We start from the raw sequence: 19,523 nt of genomic DNA, 5'->3' as shown, positions 1-19,523 counted from the left end.
AGGAAGCAGGGAGAAGCCTTCCTGGAGGAAGAAGAAGGAAGCAGAGAGGCATACAGAGGGGCGACCCCTCCAGCCTGGAACAGCACCCACCCCTGGTGGGGGCCGGATCCCCCCATCGGACCAGGAGCGCCAGCAGGCCCCCCGAGCCCTGCCCCCGCGTGCTCCAGCAGACAGGCCCGGGCTCAGCCTGGCGGACGGCTGGCATTTCCCCCCGGAATGCCGTGGAGCCAGTCCCAGGTGGTGCAGGTGCGTGCAGGCCCCGGCATTGCCCAACACAGATGCTGTCTGCCTGCCTGCAGCGCCCCTCATCAGCCAGCACGCGGCGGGGCGGTCCCCATCCGTGCCCACCCCGACCGCACCCTCCCGCGCCGCACTGGGCAGCGCTGCCTGGGCCCGCACCTGGGTCCTCGCCCGTGACAGAGGCGTGATCGAGGGCCTCACTGACGGGCCCCGCAGCCCGGGCCGGCCTAGAAGCCAACACCTCACATCCTACGCGCTCCCCTACGGCCCACGGTCCCGCTGCAGCAGCCTTGTCCCCAGGGCAGCAGACAGGAAAAGAGCTGTTTCAGGACCAGTTTGGGGGGGGGGGGGGGGGCTGGGGGCAGTCCCCAGCCCCCAGTCACAGGCCTCTTGGCCTGGGAGACGGTGGAGCCCCCTGCAGGGCCAGCACTAAAGCCACACTGCGGCCACTGGTCACCCCTCCCAAGGGTGAGGCTGTGGCCTGGGCCCTGCCACAGAGCTACACACGGGAAAGCATGGGTAAGAGTGCCGTCTGAGGCACGAGACAGCTCCGGAGGAGGGTTTTTACCGCACGTTCGTGACTCATAAATCCAGTACGAGGCAAAGGGGAGGTGGGCCCTGACGGGATCAGGTATTTATCTAACAGCCCATAAATCAGGTCTCGAGGGCCGTGCGCCGCCTCGGGAATGCGCCCAAAGCACCAGATTTATCCATCAGGCGAGAGAGACAAACGGGCTGGTGCCACCCCGGACCAAGCCAACGGCTGCAGACGGGATTTGGCCTGTGCTGGCCCGGAGACCCCCAGGTGCCCACCCCCGCAGCCCGTCTCTCTGTGAGTGAAGTCAGGGCAGAATCCCCACACCACGGGCAAGGGGACTAGAGTGAGCATGGAGACGGGGCCGGTGCCCAGTGAGGCCCCGCACGAAGCAGCTGTTTCTAACAGCCACTCACAAGACCCAGTCACTGTGGGTGCCGGGGGGGGGGGGGGTGTCAGACCAGGTCTCCCCAGCCCTGGGACCCAGCAGCATCCACTCTCTCCCAGACCTTCGGGAGGTCAGGCAGCTGGGGTCTGATGACGCTCAGGCTGAGGGGGCCTGTCCCGGGGACCCATGGAGGGTGACTCTCTGGGGCCGGGAATGGCATCCAGGCCTTGCGGCATGCCGTATCTGCTGATGCCCTCGGCCTCTGCACACGCCATCCCTTCCGGCTAGGCACCCGGTCTACCTGACACCCTTCTGCTCTGAAGGCATCAGCCTGACATCTGCCTGCAGCTGGGTCACCGCCTCCTCTGTGTCCCTGCCAGCGCTGAGCACACCTGGGGGCCCCGCCTGGTAATGTGACAATCCCTTGCAGTGGACGTATGCCCACGGCTCGCTGCTGCGTGCCCAGTGCCCAGCGTGGCGCCTGGCACCAGGAGTGCAGAGCTCGGCCAGTGAGTGGTCTCGGGCGCTGACCCGAGCTCGCTCTGTGCTAGCTCTGTGCTCCTCAAGGGAGCCCAAGCCTCCCCCCAGCGCACTGGCACCTGGCCATCTGGTCAGTGCCCTACACCCGGGGAACACACTCATACACCACCCACCATACACCTGCCCCCCCCAAGTCCCCATCCCGGGAACACAGCTGTACGGGCCACCTCCGGCCAACCCTCCCTGATTACAAAGGGCACCCAGAGGAACCAGGGCCGGGTGCACACCTCCTCTGGCCCCCTGGATAGCGTAAAGGAACAAGGACAGCACCAGGGGCCTGGGTCCCGCCTGGCACATGGCCTCGGACAAGCCCTGGACCCTCTGGGCTTCAGCTCCTCTGCCTGTCCGAGGAAGGGTGGGTGGGCAGACACTCCTCGAGGCCCCGACCAGCCCCTGCAGCTCAGCGCTGCAGCTCCCGAGACCCCCCCGGCCGGAAGCAGTGCCAGATGCAGGACATCCCGTCGTCCCGCTTGCCCTCGTGGCCTCGAGGAAGAAGTCCCACAGGACCACCTGGCCCAGCTGGGGTCTCAAGTTTCCTAACAAGGACGAGAGGAGTAAAACAGGAAATGAGACGAGAGCCGCAGGCACCCCAGGGGACGGTCCTAGGTGGTGAGGCCCCACTGGAGGCCCCACGAGGAGGTCCGAGACGCACACCCTGACCCCACGCAGCACTTCTCCAGCCCCGTGAGGCGCCGGCTGCGAGACTGAGCGCAGAGGCAGACGTAACAGCGACCCAGGATGCAGGAGTCATCAAGCCTGCAGACGGGGAAACCGAAGCCCATGGACGGCTGGGGGACCGAGCACAGGTCGCACCGCGAGTTGGGGTCAAGGGCTCAGACCCAGGTCTGGCTGAACAACTGGACGATTTCAATGACCTCAGGTGGCCTTCCCTACCTGCCCCGACCCCCTGCCCCTAACAAACGGTTGTCAATAAAACGGGCTCCGAATCCAAGGCGGAGACGCCCGCTGAAGGAGGTCCGAGGGAGGGGGAGGCGGAGCACGGGGCGCCCCCCCCCCCCCGGAGCGCCCCCCCCCCCCCCCCCCCCCCCGCATGCAGCAGGGCTCAGCCACCCCCCCCCCCCCGGGGCGTCTGGGGCTCCCTGCTCCACTCCGCCCCCTCATCAGCACTGTCCCCGCCACGGTGTCCCCAACTGTCCCCTTACCAGTCGGCCGCAACACGACCTCAGAACCCTCCCTCTCCCCATCTCGCACCTGCAGCCTCGGCCCTGGCCCGGGTCCCAGAGCCCACGCCCTGGGCCACTGGCACCTGAAGGGGCTTTGATCGCGTTCCCCTGCGGGGCTGAGAGCCGCCACCGGGCAGGATGGGGGGGGCGGGGTCCTCCTCCGAGGCCATGGGGGGGGTCCCTGAGGGCAGGGCAGCCCACTAAGCCCAGAGCCTGGCGAACAGCAGGCGCCCGGTGAAGAGCAGGCGGGCCCAGGGCCCAGGGAGAGCCACGGGGCTGGCCCCTGGAGGGAGCGAGCGCTCCGTCCCCGTCGGCGGGGCGTGCGAGGGGCGGGGCCGTGGGAGGAGCCGCGGGGACGGCGCCGGGCGGGCATACCTTCGCGCTTCATGCCCATGGCCAGGCACTTCTGGTAGCGGCAGTACTGGCAGCGGTTGCGTTGCCGCTTGTCGATCAGACAGTCCTTGTTGTCCCGGCAGGTGTAGGTCAGGTCCTTGCGCACCGTCCGCTTGAAGAAGCCCTTGCAGCCCTCGCAGCTGTACACCCCGTAGTGCTTGCCTGCGGGGAGCGGGGCCGTGAGCACGGCGGGCGCCCGGGCACGTGCGGCCTCCTCCACCCCCGCGGTCGGGGTGCAGGGGCACGAGGCCGGGCCGGCCCCCTTCGCCGTCGCCCCCCCGCCCCCCCCCCCCCCCGCGACGGAGGCCTCCAGGCCCCGCCCACCGCCATCCCCCCTGCCGCCTCCCTTGCTCGCGATCCATCGCACCGCTGGATCCATCGCACCGCTGCGAAAACACCAGAAGGCCCCCAGCGCGCGAAAGGCCTGTGGAGCTCCGAGCAGCCCCCTCCTGGGCCCGGCCGGCCGCCCGCCTCCCCGCACCGCTGCGCCCTGCCCAGGGGGCGGTGGGGGGAGTCCTGCGGTCCCGCTGCAACCACGACGGCCTACCTGAGGAGCGGTCCCCGCAGATGGCACAGATGTGCTTGGTGAAGGACGCCATGTTCCCTGAGGGGTGGGCCGGGACTTTGAGGACACCATTGAGGCCCAGCGGGGGCTTGATGTCCTCGCTGCTGCTGACGGGGTTCATGGGCGAGCTGAGCTGAGGAGGGAAAACCGGGGGCGTCCAGGGGGGCACGTGCCAGCATCCCCCCACCAGCCCTACCATAGGAAGGCGCCAATGAACCCCCCCCCCCCCACCTTGCGGAGAGGAAACCGAGGCTCAGAGAGGGGCGATGCCAGCCACAGGCCACACAGCACAGGAGCGGCAGGGCCCAGCCCCGCTGAGCCCTGCCCTGCCCTCAGGGACCCCCCCCCATGGCCTCAGAGGAGGACCCCCCCCCTGTGAGGGCCCTGCTTACACCCCCTGACTCTCACCCACCTCCCATCACTGAGCGAGCCCTGGACAGGGCAGCGTGAGCTCGCGCCCCTCCCCTGTGAGGCAGGCACTTTGTTTTGGGGACCCCCAACCCGCAGCTGGGCGCTGAGGCCCGGTCACAGCAAGGAAAGGGAGCTGGGGTCCACCTCAGCAGCACACCGCGGGGTGGGGTGGGTGGGGGGAAGCTCGGATCACGTGACCCAAGGAGAGCAGGACAGATAGCGCCCCGCCCCCGCCCCACCCGGAGGCTGACAGCCCGATGCTGCCCAGGAGGAAGCGTGGGAACCTCACCGTCGCCCTGGCAACAGCTGCCGCTGCAATGACACAGCAGTTTTGGTTCCGCTGCATCCACCCCAGCTCTCCCGGCAGCGCTAGGGCCCAGAGGTGCTTCCCGCGGCGCCCACGGGCTGGCCTGTCTCCACTGGCGCCAGGACCCCGGCCCGGCGGCCCCGGCCCCCCACTTCTGCAAACCCCTGACAAAGGCGGAAACCGGGCGGTGTGCGCCTATCTGGGGAAGGACAGCAGGCGCCTGGCTGCCCCGGGGTAGCCCCGGGCCCCTCCTGCCAGCGGGAACCTCACCTCCTTCCTTCCCCGCGGCCCCCGACCTCCACCGCTTTCTCACGGGGCAGCGAGAACTTGGTGCTCCGAGCACACAAAGCAGAAGGCCCCCGATGCCTGTTTCCACGCCGGCCTGGGAGGCTGGGAGGGTCCTTCCAGCCCCCGTGGCTCTGGGCCCCTCCCCCACACGGGGCCCTGTGACTCTGAGTGCACTGGCCACCCCCCTACCCCCCCACCCGGGACTCCGGGGGGCTCCCGAGAAACCCCTGGGGGCCATCAGGTGAGAGGGCGCCACGGACCAGAGCGGCCTGTCCAGTGGCACCAGGGCACTCTCTGCGCACCGTCCCCAGGCCTGGGAGCATTTCCCACAGGAAAGGGGACAGAGAAGGGGCCGTTTGCGGAGGGCTCCTGTGCCCAGGTGCACCACACACGTTCGCCTCTGCCATGTGGAAACCGCCCCCCCCCCCCCCCCCGTCCCTTCCCAGATACGGATGTGGAGGCTCAGGAGGTCAGGGGCCCGGCAGGCAGGCCTCTGGGTAGCAGGCGGTGGGCACCAAGGCGATGCCCGCATGCTGCAGGGGGAACAGGCCCAGAGCCAGTCGGGGACCCCACCCGTCACACGCCGTTCCCTAAGTGCCCCAGCGACACAGGACACACAGCCCCGCGCAGCCCTGCAGAGCTCGCTGGCTCGGTGGGAACGGGGCGGAGGCGGGTGGTGGGGACAGCACGGCCTATGGCGGGGCCCCTGGATTATGCCCTCTTCCATCCACTGTGTGACTTTGGGGAAATCATTCAATCATTCCAAGCCTGAGGTTCGTCGTGGGCCAAGCTGAGGGCCACTATCAGGAAAACTGAGCCGACACAGGGGCAGCTTGCTGCACACACTCGGCCTCCGGGAGACGTCGCCGGCTGGGTCCCAGGCAGAGGGGCCACTGAGCCGTTCGGGAAAGGCACGACATGGGTGCAGAGGGGGCCGCCGGGGCGGGAGTCACTGAGGACATGGGAGCGGGAGGCCTGCCCCCGCTGCAGCCTTCCCCACGCTGTGGGAGCCCGGCCAGGACCCCACGTGGCTGGATCCACTCGAGGGCACCAGGGAGAGGAACCTGGGCATTTCCTCTTTCATGCTTGCCCACACCGTGCTGGGTGGGTGGCAGGCCACCTGCCCTGTCCCCCGTGTACATGCAGGCCCTAAGAACTGGTGACTGCCCTAGGTAAACTGAGGCAGGGCCACTGCATGAGGAAGGCTGGGCGGGCCCCACGTGGGAAGGAGCTCCAGGCGGGAAGGACAGTCAGTGCCGTGGCTGTCGGCCATGTGCCGGGGGCATCCCTGCCCTCCCGGCCTCAGGCTTCCCAGGGGGCACAGCAGTCAGCCCAGAGGCCTCTGGGAGCCCTAGGAGACCCTGCACACGTGGGGAGACGAGGCTGGCTGCAGCCCCCACTCACCACAGGCCTGGGGCCACCCACATCGATCCTTTGCCTCAACTAGTAAACGGTGTCCATAAGGCCACCAGGGCCAGGCTGTGCGGGGTCAGGGGTCACACTTCGCCCTTCCCAGCTCCAAGCTGATGCGCCTTGGGCTGGTCCCCCCATTCTTTGAGGAGCTGTGCCCCCGCCCCCCTGCACCCCATCCACGGTGCCAACAGCCCCTGGCTAGGGCCTGGAGGCCATGTGGTGTGGCCAGGGCGGGGCCCAGTCCCATTTCCCCTTTCATATCCTTGGCATTTCTTTCAGTTCCCACTGGAGCCTACAGGACTCCCTGAAACAACCAGCAGCCTCATCAGGGCCCCGCCAGGGCCTCCTGCCGCCTCTGGAGGCTCCTCTCTTCTGCGCCCGCCACGCCCTTCCTCCTGAGCGAACAGCAGGCTTCCCCGCCATCCGCGGCCAGAACTGGGGGTGGAGGCTCAGGCCTGCCGCCGCGGGACCAGGCCCTTGGCCTCGCCTGCCTCACAGGACCCCCAAGGCAGGGGCAAACTGTGGGGACGCCCTGTCTTTGGAGGCCTCACGGCCACGGGACCGCTGACAAAGAGCAGGCAGTGCCAGCCGGCCCACTGGCCTGAGCAGATCCCCCACCAGGGAAGGTCTGCTGGGCTGGCGAGGGCTACATGCTGGGGTGCCCACGGCAGGCCCGGTGGGGCCAGAGGGCTCTGGGGCGCAGTGGGGGTGCTCCTGGGCCCTGTGCTGAGCCCCCAGACCAGGAAAGAGGCATAGGGCAGCCCGGGTGCCGGCGCCTGGGATCTGGACCCCCAGGCACCCATTTCTGGGCAGGGAGGGCGAAGCGAGGCAGACCGGGGGCGCTGGCGGGCCTTCTGGGCCGCGTGGACTCAAGCAGGCAGCCCTCGGCAGGGCGCCAGCCCTTCTCCGGCAGCAGAAATCGGAGAACCTCGCTGGTTCCGCCAACCATGACTTCGCGGTTGTGGTTTTGGGGCAGAGGGTGGGGCATGCCCCCCTTTGAACTCCACCCACACTCTTCGTGAATATGGGGAACCCCAGGTTTCCAGGATGAGCTGCTGAAGCCCAGAAGCTCCACTCACTCCGGGAAGGCGCTACGGGGAAACTGAGGCCTCGCCAGGACGGGCAGCCACAGGGGAGGCCGAGTGCGCGGCTCAGACCGTGGCAAAAACTCACTGTGGCGCGACTGACTGATGGACAGAGGGACACGTGGGACGGGTGGCCACAGGACAGCAGTGACCATCTGGGGCACAGCGGGCTTGCTCCCCACACCCTCTCCCAGGCCTGACTCTTGCCCGGATCCCCTCATCAGCCTCAAGGGGCCTGGGGCCCCTCACTCACACGCAACCTGGGTTCAACCAGCACCGCCAAGCGCCAGGAACCTGGCTGGGTGCCGAGAGTAAGAGAGAACAGGACAGATGTGGTCCCCCAAACCCCTCGCTCCCCAGTACTACCCCGCCCCCGCGCCCAGACGGGCAAACAGTGGCAAGTGGCAGGTGACCCCAAGGTCTGGGGAACACCACTGCCACGCCCAGGCTCCTGCTGTACACGAGCCCTCAGGGTGTCCAGGGCAGGTGGTAGGCCTACGACCAGCAAGGAGCCTCATGGCGCTGAGGGCCAGCAGGTGCCTGCCTCTGTCGCGGTCCCCAGGGAGGCAGGTGCAAGCTCAGTCTTCATCTGCCCCCTGGCTCGCTGTGCGGCCAGCAAGAATGGGGGTGGGGCGGCTGTGCTAAAAATAACCTGGCCAGGCCCAGCAGAGCAGCCGAGCCTCCCTCAGGCCAGCACCTCAGGCCTCCTGCCTGCTCCGGGGGCCAGGTGACGCGAGAGGAACACGGGAGCTCCGCACTGACGCCTGAGACCCCAGCTCTTTTGCTCCCGTCCCCCGGACACAAACGGTTGACAAGGTCACTCTGGAAAAGCCAGCAAGATTCTCCCCCCAAGGCCAGCTCTGGAGGCCCAGCGAGAGGGGCAGTGGGCTGGTTCCAGCTCGGTGGTACCCCGGGGCCAGCAGCAAAGGGGACTGCCCCGCGGGCAGGGGCTTGGGAGCCCACGGGATGTGGCTGTCACGAGGGCATGTGTGGCTCTGGGCAGGGAAGCCTGCGCCCAAGTCTCTCCCCAGGAGGCTGTCCTGAGGCTCCGTGGAGATGTGCCCCGAGGCTCTCCACCACGGGGCTGTCATCTCGGGGCAAGAATGGCTGCACCCAGCCTTGGACTCGGACCTATTTCAGGAAGGACGGCTCGAGCCCCAGAGAGAGGGAGGTCCCGCTGGGATTCAGGCAGGCCCTCTGGCCACCCAGCAAGAAACCCAGCAGGAACCGCACGGAGCTGGGAGAGAGGACACCCCGCTGGGCCCCGGGGATCCGTCACCACCCAGGGATCTCCAGAAGAGCTCCGGACAGCTCTGCAGGGGTTTGGACGACAGGTGCCCAGGGGAGGGTGGACTGGGCCCCCACGGTCCCCACGGCAAGAACCAGACCGAGCCAGGCCCTGCCAGGCACCACTTCCTTCCTGATTCAGAGACAACCCTGAAAGCCAGACTGTTCCAAACCCACGCCCGTGGAAAATCCCACCGAGCCCTGACAGATGAGCTGAGGCCACCGTGGGGCCTGGGGCCCGGCCTGAGGAGGGCACATCGGCACAGAGCCTGGACACGCCACCCAGGGCTCTGGGCCCGGGGCGCCGGAACCACGTGGTGTGGGCATGCGCGGCGGCCAGGAGGGAAGGGCCGAGAAGGGACAGGGGCTCAGGGGGGTGGGTGGCTGTGAATGCTGAGGAAGGCGGCGCCCCGCCCTACAGAGCTCCGAGTCAGGGGAGCAAGGGAGCGCCCTGTGGCGGGGGGGAGGGGGGGCCACACTGGAGTAAACGATCAGCAGCGGGGAGGCCGGCTGATGACCTCGGAGAGTCGAGGGCCGGAGAGTCAGCCAGACCCGGGCTCAAACTCAGGCCGAAGCCACCGCTCGCTCTGAGGCTCGGCTTCCCAGACATAAAGGGGGGGAGAGGACCCCCCGAGGGTGCGCAGGACGGGGCCCGCCTCTGCACTTACCTGGGGGCTGCTGGTGCCGAAGCCCAGGGTGGGCGTGGTGGGCACTGACATGGAGTGGGGGCCCATGGGGGAGCTGATGACCGAGAATGGTGGGCCCATGCCGTTGATGGGCGGGCTCAGGGTGCTGATGGGCGAGTGCAGCTGGCCGGGGGAGCCGAGCGAGGAGCCGATGCCGGGCCCCAGAGAGGGGTGCAGCGAGGGGGCGGCCATGGAGCCACGCCCCGTGGGGGAGTTGAGGGAAGAGGAGTTCACCTGGGTGGAGAAATCTGCAAGACAAGAACCCAGAGGCGGGTGGTCAGGAACCCACACGGCCCGGCCTGCTCCCCGCGGGGCGCAGAGAGCGCGGCGAGGCCGGGGCCCCGCGCCCCCATGGCGATCGTAACGGCTCGGGCCGCAAATTCCCCCCAACACGAGGTCTGGCCGGGCCGGGGCGCCGGAAGCTCCCCCTCCGAGGTGGCCCCGGTGCTGGGGCTCAGGCTGGGCCGGGGGGGGAGGGGGGCAGACGCCGGACAGGCAGGGAGACGGGAAGGCTGCCTGTCCGCCTGGGATGCCTGGTCACCACGAGCTGCCAGTCCCCTTGCCCATATGCTCAAGGGTCTGAGGTAAAGGTGTGGGAACAACGGCACAAAGGACGAGACCAACGCCTCAGGGTGCCCACGCCGTGGCAGAAACCAGCCCGTGTCCTCGGTGCAGATTAACGCAAGGGAGGAGGTGGGAGGCCTGTGGCAGGCGCTATTATCACCCCACTTTACAGACGGCACATCCGGGCCTGTGTTCTCACGGTGCCCAGGGCCCGGCGGCTCTGGCACCAGGAGGCGCCCCAGCAGCCGTGGCCCTCTGACCCACGAACCCCAGATAGACGCGCACTTCCTGTGTGCCCCAAATCAGCGCGCTCCAGAGAGGGCCGGTGCTCAGAGCGAGCAGCCCACGGAGGCTGTGGGGAGGGGCCGGGACCTCCCACACACAGACTTTCATCTCAGGGCTTTCAAAGCCCAGCAAGCGCTAATTAGGCCTCCGCACCCCAGCCTGGGGGCTCAGCAGGAAGAAACCTCCCCGGAGGGAGGCTCTCAGGTGGCGAATGCGCTGCCCACAGGGCCGAACACTCCAGCATTCCATCAGGAACCGGCGGAGCCCGAGGGCGGCAGAGGCCAGTGGACTCCACCTTCCCCCGGGCAAGCAGGGGCCCCTCTGGGCCTCAGCCTTCCCGTCGGCAAAATGTTCCCTCGGCCCTTCTCGCTCCAGCCCGCGGTGACCACAGGTGCTTCCGCCAGGTCGAGCGGGACCACAGACACGATGGCGTGGCCTCTCTCCACATGCACCCCGGGTCAGGGGGCTGCACCCCTCGACGGCCCCGTGGAAAACCCGCCTCCGCCAACCTTGCAGTGGCTGTGTCCTGAATGTTCCCTGTGCAAACGGTCTCGGGGGGGGGGGGGGGGGGGGTATGCACCATCACACTTCAGGACAAAGCTGCCAACCGGCAGAGTCGGAGCCTGGCACTCGTGACTCCAGCCGAGACCCTCATGCAGGGATTTATGAACTTGTCCCTGGAGACGCTGGGGGGAGGGGGAGGGATCAGCCCGAAGGGCGCGGTGGGCGGCTCCGGCAGGAACACAGCAGGCTCTGCCACTCTGCCAGATGCCCTCCTCTGCGAGCCTATACCTGCCCCCATCGCACAGCCCCCTGCCCGCTGGGCACTTCCCGCTCCGTGGAACCAGAGTCCCACAGTGGAGTCGGGGGTGGACAAGCCCGCCTGCCGCTGCTCGCCGTCCAACTCCACTAGTGGGCAGCTTCGTCCGCTCCGTCCGAAATCCCAGCCGTTCACAAAAGTGGGGATCAACCGCTTTGCTGAACTTGAAAACCAAAACTGAAGAATTCCAGAGCCGGATGGTAGCAGCACCTGCTGGCAAGGATGGGTACTGCAGATCGGCCCTACTAGTCCTTAAGGGCCCCAGGTCCGCACCCCGGGGAACTCCCGCGGGAAGCCTGCGGTGGGGGGGGAGGGGGGGGCAGGGCTGGCGAGAGAGGACAGGCAGGGAGAGGCCAGGCGGTCGAGCACAGCAGACGCAGGCCCGGCTGCAGATCTTGGATCTCACGGAGCTCCCACGTCCCTGCCTACCCACTTGTGACAGCCGAGGATATTGAGGCACAGAGAAGGCAGTGGACCCGCCCAAAGACAGGAGCCCAGAAACCCGCAGCTGCCCCTGCACCAGGCGAGCAGGGACCCACTGTGGCCCGCCTCTCCGGCCTGCAGTCGGCTTCACCCCTGCCCGAGGCTCGGCTTCCCCCTCCGCACGCCTGCTCCACAGGAGGTGGCCACGGCCTGGACCAGGGCTGTCCCCTCCACGCGGTCTGGAGAAGCACCTGTCCGACTTCTGGGTGGAAGGAAAAGGGGAGCAAGATGGACCCTGCAAAACGGGCTTGGCGGACGCCTCCCAGGGCAGCACAGAGAGAGAGGCAACACAGCCAGGGGCGTCTGGGGCTCCCCGCCTCAGGACGGCATCCCTGGGGGAGCCGCCCACCTTCCTTCCCACAAGTGGGAAGGAGACCATGATTCCAGGGCCGAGCAAGAGAAGCCACTCCTAGACTCCACCCCCCCTGCCGGGTACTCCTGGGGGCCCTTGGGCCCTGACCAGAGCAGGGCCCGCAGGGTTTCTCTGCGGCTGCTCTCCACCAGGGGCCGGGTGCAGCCGTAGCCACAGCCACTGGGAGGGGCCTCTGCTGCCACCAAGGCTCACAGCTGCAGGGGCCGGTGCCCCCCGAGCTGCTGGTTGTTTGTTTGTTTGCTGCTCCCCCCCAGGAAAGGGAGGGAGAGGCAGGAGAAAGCTTGGCCGGAAAGGGGGAGGGCGGCAGGGAGGGAGGCCGGGAGGGAGGAGGCCTGTTTGACTGCCAGCCGCCAGCCTGCACCCCAAAGCTCCCCAGCCCCCCAAGGCATTGCCTGCACCCAGCCCGAGTCTGCGAACCAGGAGGAGGGGAGCCCGTGGGGGAAGGAGCACCCCCCTCGAGCCTCTGCAGCAGGCACCCTGCCCACCGGCCCAAGGCTGCGTGCTCAGTGTCCAGCAATCGCTCCACCCTGCTGTGAGCCCCTGGGGCTGCTGGGTCCCAGGACCCCACCCCACCCCAGCCCGCCTCCTCAGGACCCCTGCTGCTCCCAGGCCCCCACTCTGGGTGCTTCCTGTTTACACAGAACATCCACAGAAGACACTTTCCCGGAGCCTGGGTGACAATGGGCTGGGTGTGTTTTCTGGAGTCTTCTGGAGAGAGACACTCTGGCCAGGAAGGGGAACATTAGAAAGAAAAGGCAAAAAAATGCCCAAACATCCTCGGCTCGCAGAGGCCCTGCCCACCCCCTTCCACGTGGGTGCAGGCCCCACCGCTGCCATCCGCCCCTACCCGCTGATAAGCAGAGGCGGCGATAAGGCCTTATTCTTCAAAAGTCATACTTTGGACTTGCTGGGGCCTTGTCACTGGCTGATCGCCACACACTTATCTGATCCTCGCTCAGTGGGGCTGGGGGTGGGGGGGCGGGGCTGCAGGACATCAAGCTCAGACACGGGGGAGCCAGCTGACACCCGGCCCTCCCTGCCCAGGGGGGTGCAGGGGGGCGTGTGGGGAGGGGCGGCGCCCAAACACCGAACCTCACACCCTCAGCACGCACCTCACGCCCCTTCCACCGCTCCCCGCCGCCATGCCCTCTTTGGGACGATGAGGCATCAGTGGGACTCGGAGCTCATAGGGACCTCCACGAGACAGGCCTCTGTCCAAACGGACGGGAGGCCCAGCAGCCCCCACACAGGCAAAGAGACCTGGACGGGCTGCCAGATTCAGTCCAGGAAGGCTGCACGGAAGAGGTGGTGGACGGATCTCTCCTTTAGCACAAAACATACTTGAGGCCACAAAACTGCATCTCACACACAAATACCTGGAGGGCAGCCTCAGAGCCACGGGCAGAGGTGGGAAGCCCTGGGCTCTCAGCCCCAGAGCAGGCGCCCAGAACCTCCCTGAGCCCCAGAGCCTGGGGGTTAAGAGCTACGCTTGATAAAGTTTGAAGCCGAGAACAGTCTCCTGGGGACCGACAACGGCAGGTGCCGCTTCTTGGGGCGGTGGGCTCTCGGTCGTGGCTGCTTACAAGCAGAAACCACTGCCACCACTCAGGAACAGGTGGCCCAAGGTCCCTTGGAGAGAGGGAAGAGACATCTCCGCTCTCCAAAATTCCACAGCCGCATGGGGTCCCGCCAGGACCCCCCGCCCCCCCCTCCCCCCCCCCCGCCCTTGGGACCCCACGGCAGGAAGCCGGGGAAGCCCCACCGCCTCCTTTCCGGTGGCTGCATGGCAGGAGGGAGGCGGGGAGGAGGCAGGAAATGCCAGCCTCACCGCGGTGGGGTGGGGGCGCGCCCCGGGGGCTCCACCTCCCCCAGACAGCCAGGGAACCCCTGACTCTTAGAAAGGGGAGCTGGGGCTCCTCCAAGGCCCTTCTTGGCAGGACCGATCGTGGCAGGGTCCAAGCAGGCCACGGGCTGGGGCCGCGTGTCCAGTGGGAAGGAGGAGGACACCAGGCGGGCCACGCAGGAAGCACAGAGTGGGGAGGGAGGGACAGGAGGTCCAAGTGAGGGAGCCCGGGGAGGGGTCCCACTTCGGGAAGGGGCAAGAAGGCCGGCGTGGGGGCGGGAGCGAAGGTGCCCAGGAGGAAGAGGGGCACAAGCGTAGGGGAAGAACGTTGTAAGAACAAGAACAGTTCTGAGCACAAGCTCCCCCCACCCCTGCAACACTGCGCCCCTGCCCGGGGACCCCCCCGCCGGAACCGAAACCCCACATCGAGGAGCTGGCAGGCCCTCAGGAGCGTCCCAAGACACCCACCTACAGCCCCCACCTTCCGGAAGGACTGCTTCCCCGAGGCCGCCAGGGGAGGGAGAAGTGGCGGCCTGGTGGGGACGCGGTGAGGACCGCGGCGCGTCTGGGTTTGGGGGAAGCTGCGAGTGGCTGGAACACAAGGAGGGGGAGGTGGGAAGCTCCCGCTGGCCCCACGAGGCGAGGGGCCTTCAGGAGCTGGGGCCGGCTGGGCAGATGGCCCCTGACATGCGGAGGCTCCAGCTGCAGGGAGAGCGGACCGCTGCCGGGACTCAGGGCCCCTGGCCTGTTTCCCCTTCTGCCAACAGAGTGCACCCAAGGCAACAGCTACTGTGGTGGCCCCTGTGCCCCGTCTGTGCCGGCTTCCCACCCTGCAGAGGGTGGGCTGGGACCCAGGGGCCTGTCACCTCCGGCCCCCGGGGAGCATGGCCCACCCACGACCTCCTGGCCCAGTGTCAGCTTACGGCTCAGGTGGCTCAGGCTGAAATTTCAGCTCCTCTGGGGTCACTCTGCCCTCTCCCAAACCAGTAGTCCCAGCCCCAAGTCTCAGCCCCTGCTAAGGAGGACACAGGTGAGCTGGGCCTTTACAGAGGTGAGGAGAAACCCCAGCCTGCCTCTGTCCTGCCCCAAGCCCGGGGGCCTCGAGCACGAGGGTCTCTGTCCTGCCCCAAACCCGGGGGCCTCGAGCAGGGTGGTGAATGTGCCAGGCAGGCAGCTTCGGGGGTCTCTCTCTGCCGGGCTCAGCGAGCGCATGGACCCAAGGGGGCCAGAACGTGGACCTGCCCAGCTCTACACCGGGTCCGGGGTGGTCCAGATCCATCCAGACCCCAGAGAAGAGAGGGAGGGAGAGGACGGGGACAGCAAGCCAAGACGTGCATTCCTTCACCCTGCCCCCACGTGCCCACAGGAAACGGCTCTAAGGGTTTTGGTCCCTGGGCACCCAACAGGGACTTCACCCCCATGGGTCCCATGGAGACCACCAGCTGGCCTCTCCAAAGTCCTATTTCCTGGCACGACCCCACCCCGCCCTCTGCAACAGACAGGGATGCCGGGGGGCCCAGGAGGGGAGGGGTGGAGAGGGGGCAGGCAGGGTGGACACCGAAGGCCAAGGGACGGACATCATGACCCTGCCGGCCCCAAGGCCTTGTGTTGGCCCCAGAAGGAGCAGCCACCCCGGACCTAATAGGCAGAGGCTCTGCCCGAGACTCGGAAAGAGTCAGGGGCTCCCCTGAGAGCCTCAGGTGTCCTCCCCTCAGAGTGACGCCGGGCGGGCTGGGCCAGGTCAGGGCCCTGGGGCCCAGCTGAGCACAAGGCCTCAAGAACTCAGAAACGCCCAACCTGTCTTTAAGGCCCCTGACCCCCACCCACATCAGGCAAACCAGGGGCTCGGCTCCTTTCCCCACCCCAGAAGCAGCCACGCAGCCGGGCTCTCCTTCCTTGAACTCATACCCTGGCCCCCAGGATGTGATCAGGGGCTGAGAGTAGGAGTGTGGGACGCACGGAAAAGCGAGGGGCTGCGAATCAAAGCCCCTCACAGGAGGGTGTATGACACAGAGCATGGCTGCTCACATGTCTGGACCCCCAGGGGAAACATACAAAGGCCAAGAGTAGGACTGCAACCCCGATCTGTAGGGCCCCAGTCAGGCCGCTCTCCCGAGGAACTCCCTGGCATCCCGGGGTGTGAGAGCAAGAAACAGTAACACAGGCGCTTGGACTTCTGGGTCCCAATGAGGAGACACCAACCTAAAGCCCTCAGCCCTGACCAACTTCAAACTCCCAGGGTAGATGGAACACTCCTTGCAACGCGCCTCATGGAGAAAGACCCCAGAAAGGCCCAAAGGGTCTAACAGGGGAAACCACTCTCTGTAACGAAGCCCAGGGTAACACAACGTCCGTGCTGATATCCACTGAGCACTCGATGACAGATACGTCTATACCATCACCATCAACGTCACCACCATCACCATCATCACCATCAACCTCACCACCTAAGCAAACCCCTGTCCTGCCCCACGGCACGCATGAAAGCCTAAAGCCCAGAGAGACTGATGCTAAGTGGGTTTTGCCGCAAGCAGCGAAAGGGATGGGGTTTCGGGGTTCTGCTGGCCATACTGAGCAGGCCAGGGCTGGTGAGGGGCAGGGCAAGAAGAGTGGCGTGGCCGCCCTCGCCCAGCCACCTCGTACGGAAGGGGTATCGCAGCTGGGCCCGGGGGCAGCAGGTGTGGCTGGAGTCCAGCCACCGTGGAGGAAGTGAGCAGCATGGCCGGGAGGCAGGGGGTGGCCAGGAGGGGCTCCCCGCGAGCAGCCAGCCAGCGCCTGGGCCCGGGAGGTGCTGGAGAAAGAGCTGAGGACAGCACCAGTGCCCCGGGGCACTCCCGCCGGGGTCTTTGCCGGAGGCTGCCCGCCGGGGCCACACCAGGCCCAGCCACAGAGTCAACCAAATGCACCTGCACCCCTTCCCCTCATTCTGGCAGCAGGGGGTGTCATCACCCCCCCCCCCCCCCGCCCAGGCTGGCAGTGCTCTGATGGCGGCCCACGGCGAGCACTATCTGGGGTACCTGAGGACGAGCTGCACACCCAGCCTAGGGAGGCACCGCTCAGACCACCACGGAGCAGAGAGGGCGGTGAGTCCTGGAGCGGCACACAGCCCGAAGTCTTCGCAGCTTAGGGACACAGGACGCCAAGAGCACAGCGGGGCCGCGCTCCCGCCGGAGCCCTGCCTGTCTGGCCCAGCCCCGTCCTCGCCCGGCTACCCTTGTGTGCCCGGGTGCGACAGGGAGAAGGCCCCACGGGCCGCTCACAGCTTCAAGGTAGCAGGTACCAGGACCTGTCGCACAGACAGCCCCAAACGCCGCTCAGGAAACGCCAACTCCCCACCTCCCCTTCCCTCTTCCCCGTGACTCCAGAGCCTCCCAGGACTCAGGGCAGGGCCAGTGTTTCCAGAAGCCACGTGACCACGGGCGATGGGCAGGGGGGCGCTGAGCACCAGCAGACAGGTGGTCTGCAGAGGCCTAGGGACTCGGAGGGGCAGTGGTCAGGACTGGCGGCATCAGGTCAGTGGCTGTGGGCCGGAAGTCCCATCCCGAGGCCTCGGGCAGCCTCCTGTCCCCAGTGCCGTTCCTCCATCCATCCATCCATCCATCCAACAGGCAGAAACCTCAAAGATGCCCGGCACCCACACAGTCACCACCTAGGGCCCCCAAATCTTGAGGGGCTCCAAGGCATCTGATCTCACCAAGAGGTGCTCACATCCCTCCACCCCAGAGACAGTCGAGGGGGCAACAAGGCTGCGGGTGGCCTTCCCGATGGGGCTACTCACCAGCCCAGCGACCCCGGCCAGCACAGCAGGGGAAGCCAGGAGAGGGCCCCAATCATCAGTGCAATGCTCCCAGAAAGATGCCAAGGAGCCCCGGAACAGTCCACAGAGCTGGTTTCCAGCCCTGTGGCCAGAGACCCCCAGCAGGCTGGCCGGGCCCGCGTCCCCGGGCGCAGCAGGCAGACCTCCCCATGCTGCGGCCAGACATCCAGGCCACGGCCCCGCTTGGCAGTCTGACACACGCTGCCTGCTGGACGGCCTGCCAGACGGGCCAAGAAGCAGCAGCCGTGGACGCCCCCAGACCTGCTGGAATGCCGGGGGAGGAGGCGCAGGGACAGAAACGGGGGGGGACAAGAGGAATGCGGAGGAACCGGCAGCCTGCCCGATGAGCCTGCAGTCGGCACCCCGGCCGCTGCAAATCAGAGATCCCCACGCACGCGAGCCTGCCCCGCGGCCCCGCAGAGGGCTGTGAAGTCTCCCTGAAGACACCCCCGTATCGCAGAGGGCGAGTCTAAGCAGGACTCGACAGCACACCGGCCCCACACACCCCGTCTGATCACGGGAGCTCTCGTCCAGCGGGCAGGGGGAGGGCTCGGTGGGAGAGGCTCCTCCCGAGCCAGAGCCAGAGCCGCCGGCCAGGACCCTTCGCCCTCACGAAGACCCCCCACGGCCAGCGGGGCGGCCGGGCACCGAGCCGCAGGCACAGAACCTGGCGCCCAGCAGCGACGCCCACTGTGGGGACGGAGCGCAGGGAGCGGGAAGCGCGCTCACCTCTCCGAGGCCAGGCGAGGGCTCCTGAGCGCCACGGCCTCCCCTCCAGGCTGTCCCCTCCACTGTCCCCAGCACCTGTGGGGCGCTGCCCAGACTGTGGAGGAAGGTGGGCGGGAAGGGGGGATTCCTGGTGAAACCCCGCCTGCCACAGGAGAGCTTGCGGGGGAGAGAGGGCCCCGAGTCTGCGGGCTGGTTGAACCAGTTTCTTCTCAACAGGAAAAGAAATGATTCTTGTTTCATTTTGAGCCACGTTGCCCTGGCTGGCGCAGAGGCCCTGCTCCGTCGGGGAACACGCCTGTGCGTCCTGCCCCCCACAGCTGTGTGTTCTCACTCTCACGTGCATCCCCGTCGGGCCCTGGAACGCATCTGCAGACACCAGGGCTGAGCCTGCCCACACCCCACCCGCCTGTGGTGGAGTGTGGGGGCCTCCAGGCAGGTGGCCGGGCAGGCCAGAGCTTTCCGGAAGGGCCAGGGAGAGGAGGTGCTCCGGGCGAAACTCCTCTGGGCCTGGGGTGGGCTGGTCGCACCTGGAGACACTCCCACGTCCCCCCTCTGCCCAGGAGCACCACCGTTCCACGGCCGTGGGCACGAATGCTCAGAGCCCGGGGCCGCACGGTGGGTGGGGCGGGGCCAGGCCAGGGGTCCCCGGGGAAGAAGGCGTCTGCTCAGCTCCCAAGGAGTTCCCGGAGGGCTTCCCATGACCCCCACTGCCACGTGCTGTGAGCCCTGGCCATGCTCCCCTCGGCGGGGGCTCACCCACGCCGCACCGACTCAGCCAGCGGCTCCCGGCCGGTGTCAGTCGCGCGCGGGGGCCCGCCCGGCGGGGCCCTGCAGACCGGAGACAGGGCCTCACCAGTGACACAGACCGAGAACCTGTCGTCTGCCCGCTGGAGCAGGGGCTTCCCCATCTCAGCTAGAGCAGGGGCACCTCCCTCCGCAGGCGAGGGCCTCTGTGGGTGCTCACCTGGACAGCACAGCAGCCCAACCCCCGCTCCCCACCCACCGGGCCCTACAAGGCCAGGGCAGCCCCTTCAAAGGTCACCCTGGCACGCCACCCCCACCCCACCCCTGCTGAAAACCCTGCCAGCTCTTCTCTGCTCTGGGCAAGAAGCTTCCGTGCAGAAGCCGCTCTGGGACCAGCACAGGCTGACCTGTGAGCCCCTCGGGGCCTGCGAGGCCGACGGGCTGGGCTGGGCTGGGCTGGGCTGGACTCCCAAGCTGAGATCTGCCGGGGACCCTCTGTGTGCCAGGCTCCGCCCACTACTCTCTCCTCTGGGCCCCCAGCAA

General features: G+C 67.6%; 1 protein-coding gene across 6 annotated transcripts in view; it reads right to left on the bottom strand.

Annotated features, from left to right (window-relative positions):
• The window catches only part of RXRA (retinoid X receptor alpha), a 96,086-nt gene that overhangs the window by 18,372 nt on the left and 58,191 nt on the right, over positions 1 to 19,523 (bottom strand). For 4 of the 6 annotated variants that reach the window (XR_006710395.1, XM_045469695.1, XM_045469694.1 and 1 more), the window contains 3 exons: positions 9,305 to 9,570; positions 3,828 to 3,978; positions 3,263 to 3,442 (listed from right to left, as the gene is read on the bottom strand). Coding sequence is in view for 5 of the 6 variants with exons in the window: in XM_045469695.1 (XP_045325651.1) it covers positions 3,263 to 3,442; positions 3,828 to 3,978; positions 9,305 to 9,570 (597 nt within the window). In the remaining variant the exon portion in view is untranslated. Of the gene's footprint in view, positions 1 to 3,262; positions 3,443 to 3,827; positions 3,979 to 4,257; positions 4,281 to 9,304; positions 9,571 to 18,155; positions 18,161 to 19,523 lie in introns of those variants that run through there. The other 2 variants (XM_045469697.1, XM_045469698.1) reach the window with 2 other exon arrangements.

The sequence above is a fragment of the Leopardus geoffroyi genome, chromosome D4 (assembly GCF_018350155.1).
Source record: "Leopardus geoffroyi isolate Oge1 chromosome D4, O.geoffroyi_Oge1_pat1.0, whole genome shotgun sequence".
Lineage (NCBI taxonomy): Eukaryota > Metazoa > Chordata > Mammalia > Carnivora > Felidae > Leopardus > Leopardus geoffroyi.
This window is presented reverse-complemented; position numbering and strand designations above follow the sequence as displayed.